The 10,335-nt window shown below is 39.9% G+C and overlaps 2 protein-coding genes across 2 annotated transcripts in view; both read right to left on the reverse strand.

The window, feature by feature from the left end:
• CTNNBIP1 (catenin beta interacting protein 1) overlaps positions 1-170 on the reverse strand; it is a 19,888-nt gene extending 19,718 nt beyond the window's left edge. The window contains exon 1 of the mRNA XM_031062536.1: positions 57-170. The gene's annotated coding sequence lies outside the window, so the exon portion shown is untranslated. The remainder of the gene's footprint in view (positions 1-56) is intronic.
• A 2,414-nt stretch (positions 171-2,584) lies between these two features.
• LZIC (leucine zipper and CTNNBIP1 domain containing) overlaps positions 2,585-10,335 on the reverse strand; it is an 8,461-nt gene continuing 710 nt past the window's right edge. Inside the window, exons 2-7 of the mRNA XM_031062535.1 lie at positions 10,010-10,151; positions 8,827-8,962; positions 8,241-8,339; positions 7,691-7,786; positions 5,834-5,915; positions 2,585-4,909 (exon numbers count right to left, since the gene is read on the reverse strand). Coding sequence (XP_030918395.1) covers positions 4,851-4,909; positions 5,834-5,915; positions 7,691-7,786; positions 8,241-8,339; positions 8,827-8,962; positions 10,010-10,110 — 573 coding nt within the window. The 5' untranslated portion in view covers positions 10,111-10,151 and the 3' untranslated portion in view covers positions 2,585-4,850. The remainder of the gene's footprint in view (positions 4,910-5,833; positions 5,916-7,690; positions 7,787-8,240; positions 8,340-8,826; positions 8,963-10,009; positions 10,152-10,335) is intronic.

The raw sequence follows: 10,335 nt of genomic DNA on the forward strand, positions 1-10,335 counted from the left end.
GCCGGCCGGGCCCCGCCACGGGACTGCTCCGCCGGGACAGAGCGGCACGCACTCACCTGAGCAGCATCCTCTGGAGCAACGCGGTGCCGAGGTCCCGGGGCTCCTGCTGTCGCTCCCGGTCCGGGGCTGCCGCGCTCAGGCCGCCCAGATCCATCCCAGCGGGGCGCGGGGCTCAGTAACGCTGCGCTAAGAAAGTTAAAGACACTGCAACATCCAGTGCAGCTTGAGTTAATTCAGCCAATACAGGAAATGCCAGCCTCCAACTAGAATAAGTGGTCATTTGGTCATTGAAGCACTCAAAAATAAAGTAATGCTTCACCTACATTGACTGAAGAAGAGTAAAACCCCAGTGAACACAGAGAGGAATTAATTAAAACTAAAATCCAAAGAAGACAGAAGCCACCAAGGGCTCTTCACCCTGCTCCATCACTCATCTGCATTATGGTTTCCCACTAGGTTAACAGTAACCCTGCTTCCTGACAGGGTGCATTGGTGAGGCCAGCAAGGTAAGTATGAAATTCCTGGAGATGAAAATGCTTTGTGAACCAAGTGTTATTTAGTAAAATGCATCTGTTCTCCACTCGGTATTTAACTTAATTGCATAAAGATAGTCACAGTAATGAAATAGGTGGCACTTCCTTTAACAGCTTGATACTTAATGACATCAAAGCCCGATGCCACTGAAATCCAAACCCCACTGCCAGCTAATGAAGGGCTTAACATGAAAGCCTCTGCAAAGAGCAAACCCAAGCCTCTGACAGGAACAGGAATGGTGCAAATGTGCTGGGATCTGAGATCACTGGCACATACCCACAGCACAGCAGGCAGTAATGATTATTAATTATTTAAGAAAAGAACATAAGAGCTCCAGCATAAGCTGAAAAAATATGCAGAAGCATTGCACTGGGATCCTCCAGTTGGATTACTGTTAATTAGCACAGTACATGAGTCTGAGGGAAAGATCTAAAAGCATCTTATGCTAGTGGGAGCATATAATTAAGCCATCATTTGCATCCTTGCAATAGTATGAATTTCCTTACTGATAACATCATGGGCACAACACCATTTTATGACTAAGTACTGTCTAGTTCTCCTAATTCAGCCAGCTGACTGTACAGCAATGCAATGCAATCTTACACATCATCAATTTAACATCCTGCATTTATTTAGGAAGGGTTTTAGCAGGGAGAGATACCACAAGGTTTCCTCTAGCCTTGGAGAATTTTAGATTTATTTTCTTAAAACTGAGCTCCTGCCCCACCTTAGTTTATTCCCTTCAAGCTTACCGAGATGTTTAGCTATCAAGCAAGGTGACATCTTGCCATCAGTCACTTGTATCATCATAAGACATGATGGATGCTCAAGAGGCCTCTCAACTATGCTAGGTCTGCAAGAGATAGAGTAAAATATTGTTCATGTCTCATGGGAATGCACGGAGCCTCCCAAAGCAAACAGAATGTAGAACTGCACGTGGTCAAATCCGTTACCTCCCAATCATCACGCTGCTCGACCTAACCCTCAGCAAGGGAATGTTAGAAGTTTAATTATCTAAAGGTTAAGTCTAACATTTTTACAAGTATTGTATAAAGATTTGATATTATTTTACTGAAATCTATCAGATTAAATGGATTTTTCTTTTCAATAGCTTCTAATCTCTTGTTTAATGAGGCTGCTGTTTATTCTAGTAAGCCAAAACTTCATGAAACCTTTTCGTCTGAATCCTTGCTTGACTTAGAAAAATTCTCTCAATTCACCCCGTCCTTCCTGATCTCCATTTGTTTCTTAATCAGCTCTCAAATTCATTTAGGATTCCTTCACAGCACAGCTGCTTCCACCCTCCATGTCCCTCTGTACTTGTTGGCATCCCCCTCTCATTAAGGGCTTCCAGCAGCATCTGCACACACAATCCCTGCTTTCATTATCCATGATTCAACCACACACAACAATAATGAAAACTCTTTCTCTCCAAGATGTGTGGGGTACCCAATGAAGGACTTGGTTTTTGTTTTTAGTTTGGGATCTCTTTTTCTTTTGTTAATATTTTATATGTCAGACTTAGTCTGATAATTCAAATCCATCAAAATCATGCATCGATCCCACTTCAGCCACCAGTGATAGAGCCTGAACTGCCTGGCCATAGGGTGTCATTTACACAGAGCTCTCTATCAAAATGAATTTGACTTTTACAGGCAAAGTAGCATGAGAAACTAAGGGATCTCTTAAGAAATCTTGTATTTTTTCTTCAACACAAAGGTAACTTGCTACTTTTCCATTCAAGATCAAAGAAGGGAAATAACACAAGGAGACAAAGACAGAAGAAAGAGAGACAGAATATTTGAAGCTTCAATTTTCTAACACTTTTTCCTTCAGATCAGTACAATCACTGAATTCACTCTATAGAGAAAGAAGATTAAAAAAAGGAGGTTATATACAGCCAAAAAAGGACTCTGGGAACTTTGCTGATGTGTTTAAAGCTACTGTACTTTACAGTTCTTATTTCAGAAGTAAAATGATAAACAAAAAACAAAGCACTTTTAATCTTCAAAGCAATGTATGATCAATAACAACTTCACAGCACTCGATATTTAAGGATCATAATCTGTATTTTACTCCAGGAAAGAAAGATGTGTACAGAATGAGTGATCTGCCCAGGTCCAACATGGAACTGGGGATGGAACTCACACATCACAAGCTTGTTTGTTAAACACAAACCCATGCTTTCATTTAGCAGTTGTTCTTTTGTTATCAGTTTTTATTTGTGGAAATCATTATTATAATAAATAGATTACGGACTTTTTTTTCCAGCCCCTGCAGAAACATTTGAGGTGGTGGTGGAGGTACATCCCAGGATTATTTACCAAAGTACTTAGCACAACACGCCAATTAACTTACTATGCCTGAAATCAATCTAACTATTTCAAGAGGCTACTTAACTATCTGTGAGGGTCAACACATGAATAGCTTCACATCAGCAGCAGCTTCCTTGTTAAATCACATTTATGGTCAGGGCATTCTGCAGGACACAGCCAGTCTCTGGGTAGAGCTCTGATTTCTGACCCTTCACAGCTTCTGAGAAGAGAAGTCTGAACCAACACACTGAATCTTGCAGTACTGGTACTGATCTCAGTCTCATCTTTGTCCATCTAAACCATCAGAGATCCTTCCAAGAGCAGAAGCAGCAGATGTTGGAAAGATGTTCAGTCAAGGATCAATTTAATTGGAATGTTACAACTGCCCACAGTGCAGGTATTTGCAAAAATCCTGAAATATTTACAAACCAATTTAAAAAAGTTTCTCCTGGAAACTTACACCTGTCAAACTACAAGGAAAAAGATTTCCATGTCATTGTACTGTAAACTTTTTGTGAGTGCTGAGAGATTTAATTTACATAATAATGCTGCAAGCAGGCTGGGGGTGTATGGGGAGAGAGTTCCTTAGCACCAGTAATGAGCAGAAAGGAAAAGAAGGCAGCTCCAGTCCCCACAGACTGTTTTGCTTCCCATAATTTCAGAGTCTAATAACGCCTTTTAATAAGCTGCTCTCAGCTATGAAGCTGCAATCAGCCTTTGTCAGAGAATACAATGCTGTTCCAGACAGAAAATAGTTCTGCTGGAATGGACAAAAATCCCTCCTCAATAAAGGCTTTCTAATAACAGGGAGAAAGAAGTTCAATCAGTGAAAAACAAATTATGCTATCTCTATCATGTATCCTTTCATTTCTTAAATGCTAGATGTCAAAAGTATATCTGTTAAAGCAAAATACATTCTAGAAACACATTTTCTAGTCTACTCCAGTCCCAGTTTACAATTAGACAACTTGCTAATTTATAGGGTATTTGTGCCCTGTAAGTGCACTCTAAATGACGACTGACCGTGTTAATTTTCTGTTTATAGTCAATGCTACCCACTTAGTCTCTGAGCTAAAAATTCAACTACATGAGATTTAAAATCCTCCTAAGATAAGTTTATTCAGGATCCAGTGGAGACAGACCCTCCCCTCTCCATAGCACCAGCACTGAGATTGAACAACACTTGCACTGATCACATAACGGGAGCTTTTTTTGTTTCTACTTGCAAGCTATTTCATGCCCCCTCTGAAATAACAGCAGCGTGCAGTTATACACCAGAGCTGAAGGAAGAGCATCTCATTGCCATGTCCTATCAATTCCTGTCCTTCCAATACACAAGGTTAAATGACTCCAGAAGGCTCCCCACAGGGCTGCCATTGTCCTCAGTCAGGGCTGAGACACAAAGTGCTCATTCATGTGCACGGCAAACAAGCAGCCAAGGGCCAGTGATCAGCATCCAGGCTCATTTTGGGTCTTCTGCAAACAGTTTGTAGAAAGATGGCATTTCAATAAACGACATCCATTTTCCAAAGCTTCAATGCTTTCCTAGCACAAACTACTTCCTGGGGAGTCCAGACAAATATTAAGACAATGTGAAGAATCACCCAAAAAAAATCATCAGGACCACTTCGTAAAAAGATCTGCTTGCTACAACCACGTGCAAAAAGATTAAGTTTTAATAGTTAGAGAAATACACATTCAGAAAAGTTCAAAACAACTGACTCTTTTGAAAGACAGTCATACCATGCTTTTGTTTTAGAGTTCCACTTAGTGTTCAGCCTCAGAGCTTGTATTACTTAAATGGTACAGACACCAAGGTCCCAAAAGTGCACTTAAGGCTGTTTACTTCATATCTTCTGGTTAAGGACCCAAGAGATTTAGAGCTTGGGTTTTTTGTTTTGCTTTGCTGTTTTTTCACACGTAAGAAATAGAAAAACCAAATGCAGTATGACCAAAATCCAATGCTGCTGATAACTGGAGACACAAGCCTCACGAACCTCTTCATTGTTTTGCCTTTTCTACTTCAACACTTGCAAGAGCAAAGACTTTGTCTCCTGATCCTGAGGGGGAAAAAGCATTTTCAGTAAGTATTAGTGGAAATTGTGAATTACCTTATATACAATTTACATCAAGCAAAACATTTGAGATCCAAAGAAATCAAACCTACATTGTGAAAACTTGAACACTTGAGCTAATTCAAAAAACCCCACGCAGGCTTGGCAGGTCTAGAGCAGCCATGTCCTGCTGTGCCTGGCTGGGATGGAGCTCCCTTTCCCCAGCTTCTCCTGTAGAGCTGTGCTTTGTGTTTGTAGCTGGAATGGTGTTGGTAACACCCCCACACACAGAGATACTGCCCAAGTCCCCTCTTGAAGAGAGGGTTCTCACCTTGCTTACACTTCCAGGGAGGGCAGAGCTGAAAGGTAGGGCACCCAGACAGTTTATTTGTATCCTGAGCTAGTCTGGCACGTTCCTGCCAGTCATAGCTCTTTCATCCCAGTTTTAACTACTACTACAATGAACTGTGTGCTTATTTAATACCTTTTGTAACTCAACTCTTGATCCTGTCAACACAATCAGAGGTATGACAATCATGGCAGGAAGAGTGCTTTAAAGCTGTATTTTGACAATGTGCCAATAACTGCCAAATTCTCTGCATCAAGCAGAGGACATAGTTCTCCTGAAGAGAGTCTTTAATGCAAAAAAGATCTGTGTTTAATTATAAGAGCAGCATCTCTGCTTGAGACAGACTGTTCAAGTCTTCAACCCTTGGCATTTCATGGATGTTTGACATTGGATTTATTTGTTGTATTACTTTTTCCTCATAATAGTGTATCAAAGTTTCATTGTTAATAAAACATATATTAACATTTAATGGCATGAATCTCTTGTTCATATATTCTCTTTCATAGGGGACCCAGACATACTTCTATTAATCAGTGTTCAATGAGGCAAAGGAATCAGAAGTTATGAGAATGAAGACTTACCAAGGTCAGTGGAGACTCTCTCAAATTGGCTCAGAGCTGTACCAGCATTTGTTGACAAGAATATCTCATCATCACCAGTGAGCTAAATCAAAAAAAGCCACAACTGTGAAGCTGATACCTTAACAGTGCAGGTCCCACCATCTACTTGTGCATCTACATGAGCTAGGACAGGTTACAGCAATTGTCCATTTGCAGCTTTTGAGTGGCAGTGTTATCTGCCATACTGAAACCTAAAACAAAACCAGAAGCTACTTCCCCTAGCACTAAATCTTCCCTCCCTGGCTCCTGTCAGCCCAGGCAGGGCAGTGCCAGCATGTGCAGTGTCAGACATGCCTGCACATGCAAGTTTCAATTTGATTTGTAGTGATAATTTTTTATTAAAAGGCCACACTGTACCTGTGTACCTGAACTATGCCAAGGTGTCAATAACTTTTTTGTCACAAGGTCACAAGATCATCATGGTAATGAACTAAGATCTAAGCTTACTTCCTATCATCTACTGAGGAAAGCAAAAAAAAAGCAGTCACTGCCAGCTTTGACCATATTAAGAGCCAATGACCTAGAAATGGTTCTCTTCCTTTAAAGTGACATTTCCCCATGTATATTTTACTTTTATGTACGTGTTCTGATGCCTTGTGACAGATGCCCATAAAATATTTACAATAATGAAGCAGTAACCTACATTTGGGAGGTTCAGATATGCTAAGTTAAGTCATTTAATTAGCCTCAGATACACATCTTTATTACAGCAAAGCATGTGTGTCAAACTCTTCACAGTGTTTGCGTCAGTTTATTTATTAAAAATATAAAAATCAGGTACAGATATTCTGGATGATGTTGGAATGAAGGAAAACATATTACTTACCTGCCTTTGCTGGCTTTGTTCGCAAGCATATAGCTACTTAACATTTTGCAATGTTGTGCAGACAAACATGCAGCATTTGCTGTCATTGTTTACATCCAGAACAGATGTGAGACTACTGTCCTAGCAAGCCCTCTGTGCAGCAGGCTACTGATCATTTCAAAAGATTAAGAGGATAGGTCAGAGTGTGGTGAAGTGGCTTGATGTTGTGGTCCAAGGAATTCATTCCAAGAGGATTAGATAGCTTCATGCATTCAGTTCACAATCTTAACTAGCTTTTACATATTTGCAAAACTTTTTTTTCCTCTGACACTCAAGCAATAAAATATTGGGAAAGCCTTTGCTTTGGAAACTACTTGGATTGCAGCTCGTTTAAGTACTGCACTTGATCTTTTCCATGACATTCCTTCATTTCCTAAAAAAGCTGAAGTACAGAGATACACAGCAACCCATTTTCTTCATATACCATCCACAAAGAGAAGTAACTTCTCTTCCTCCCTCTGGTGGCAAACCCAGGGTTTTTTCTGTCACTGATGGGTCACTGGGGCAACAATGAATTTATCACTCATCTCTCCAATTTCTTTTTCTCATACCCAGAGGTAAGCACAACTGACACTATAAAAGTGAAGCTGGATACATGTCAGAGGTCTTGAATAGTTTCTGATTAATTGGTGGTAGATGGCCAGTAAAAGATTTGTTTTGTAGCTTTTATAAATACCATCACCTTGTACCAGCTGGTGTGTGATTCATGCATACAGCCTACCAAAGGAAGTATTTAAAAGTAGAAACAGCCATACAGAAAGGTACCAAACTATTTGATACATGTTCAGCTTCAGAAAGTTTGGCATTAAAATGGAAGAACATTTATGTAATGTCACGGCACGTTGCATTTTATAATTTGCTTATAAAATTGTAATTTCTTATTTTAATTATTTCTAATTCCTCCTAAATAGGCAGAAAACTCTACTCACCTGACTATCATACCAACCCCTTACCTTCTCACCAAGCTTTCTGAGGGCAGTCAGGATTTCCAGTTTCTGTTGGGTGTACAGGTCTCGTGGCAACTTCCCAACCATTAAGTCTCTGTCCATCTGCACATCAGGGGAGAAAAAGTCAAAATATATAAGCTTCCATTATTTCACCCAACACAACAGCATGAGAAATGCAACAGCCTAAAAATATCATCAGTAGTAATGGACCCACATAATCTGGATCTTCAATTTAGATCTCTGAAACATCGAGTGCACTCTCCAGCCCTCAGTACAATCACAGACTTTCTATTTGCAGCTTCCTCAGTTCACTCTGTTAATCCCATTTTTGCTTTGAAGCAGGAAGATAGACGATAACTCAAGAAATACACATGGTTGCCCCCATTACCTCAATAAACATTTAAGACTGAACAAATACTGAAAGAGAACTTCTCCATCTCTTTTGGACTTTACGACCAAGTTTTCCAGCACACTCAGTGCTTTCCTTGCAATCATTACACACTTGAATCAGACTGCCTCAAATAAACAGCTTTTGCAGTAAAACAGGAGCCTTCACCTCTGCCAGCCTTGTCCTCAATTGCCTCGGCTGCTTCTTTGCAAACATTCTAATCACTTCGGGAGTTTTAAATGCTTGGCTGATGGCTGCTTGTATTGCCTGCAAGGAGAAGAGCAACAATGTGATTCCTGATAGTCCTGGTCAAACTACAGCAGCAGGACAAGATTAATGAGGGCTGGAAAGCATCATTAGTATCCTCTGCATCATATGATATACAGAACTCATCTTTTTTTTCATAACCATGGAAGTGAAATTTTAAAAAAAATTACCTTTATGAAGGGCTTAAAGAATCCTCTAATTAATGTAACTAGACTGAGAAAGAGCTGTGACACTTTTCATTACTTAAAGTCCAGGTCTTAATCTCCTACAATGTTAAGGTTATAATTCATCAATGGGTTTTTTTCCCCTTTTCAAATGAAGACACCTATCCAAATTTTTTACATATACAAGTGTATTAAATTAGGAAATACATTAGTTACATAGATCTATATTTCACATAAAAATTCTAGTGAATCACTTGTATCTATCTGCCATTTCATCAACTCTAAGCAGAACATGAAGTTTTTTAGCAACACATCATCCTTACCAGTTGCATGCCACTGAGCTCATCCACCAAAGTCATATCTCCAGACATAATCTTCTTCAGGGAGTCATTGAACTCACTCAGCTGCTCAAGAGTTTCTTTTTTGGTCTCTTCGTACTCATCTGCATCAAGCTCCTCTCTAGGGAGGACCCAAGAAGGCAAACTGAATCACAGGACCCAGCCTGAGACACCCATGGGGCACAGGGCACTGGGCCATGGCACGGAGCTTGGTTCCCCAGGCTGCACTGAGGAGTTCCCATCCCTGCAGCCTGCCCTGCTCTGGCCCTCTCAGCTCCCATCCAGCTCATGCATTGCTTGGGTTTGCACCCCTCCCAGCCACCTGCATGGTTCTACACTCACTGATGATAAAAAAGCCCTAGTAATAAACAAGATACCCCACACCTGGAGCAGTATTTAGAAGTATTTTTGGATCTCAATACAATTATGCGGTGAGATTGTCTTGCCCAAAGCTGCAGTGAATGGGATTATCTGAGAAGCCTATCTCCTCACCCAAAGCCATCCACTTAGGAATAACTGATCCTGCTGTCTAAACCTTGCCCAATTCCCAGAACAGCACCACCACCCCTCAGCAGTTCTAACTGTTCTTGGAAAAGATACATACTGCTAGGACAAGTTAGAACTAGAGTCAGAAAGCATCTAAACACAGGGTGCTTAAATGCAACTACTAAAACAGATAAAAGCCCAACCTTCTTGATAATTCACTGTCTCAAATTGTATCAACACACAGAAGACTAACACAAAATCACATGAAGAGTTAGACAAACAAAAAAGTAAACGCAACCCCCCCAGGCATCTATAACTATAAGAAAAACCAAAAGAGCCCCAAAAGCTATTTGTTCACTCTTATTAAAAATCCCGTAGAAAAATTGTGGTTTTTGTGAACAGCTCTTTAAAGTTTAAAAGTCACACTGAAATATAACATTTCAAAGAAAATACAGAGTATTTCTGCTAGCATTTTCCTAGATATATAAAACAATCTTAATAAAGATTTTTAAAAATAATTTTTACTGACACCAATATCCTACCTAATTTAAAAACAGAAAGCCACAGCAAAACACAAAAATAAATAAGCCCCCTCCTAAGATTTTTGAAAGGTACCACTTTTTTCTGCCAACCACTTAAGAAAAATACTACCATATAAGAGGAAAGCAACTATTTATATTACCTACACTCTTCCAGATCTTGAAGTTGTTGCATTAATCTGTCCAACTGCTCCTCCAAGTTTTGTTTTAGTTTACTGGTCTCTGTTGTTCCTCTTGAAGCCATTTTCTGTTTTCACATGAAAATGTTGTTTTTACATGACAGTCCTAAGAGAAAGTACATGTTATTGTTTGTATCAACAGCTTAAAACGTATTTAAAACACTCTAAATATTAAAATTATGCAATATCGTGCTGACGGAATGTTTAATCACAACACCCGGAGATCCTTGCAGTGGAAATACAGAAATGCCAGGCTGCTTTCACAGAATTATCTTCACAGCAAGAGGCGG

The sequence above is a fragment of the Geospiza fortis genome, unplaced genomic scaffold (genome assembly GCF_000277835.1).
Source record: "Geospiza fortis unplaced genomic scaffold, GeoFor_1.0 scaffold662, whole genome shotgun sequence".
In the NCBI taxonomy this organism is placed as follows: domain Eukaryota; kingdom Metazoa; phylum Chordata; class Aves; order Passeriformes; family Thraupidae; genus Geospiza; species Geospiza fortis.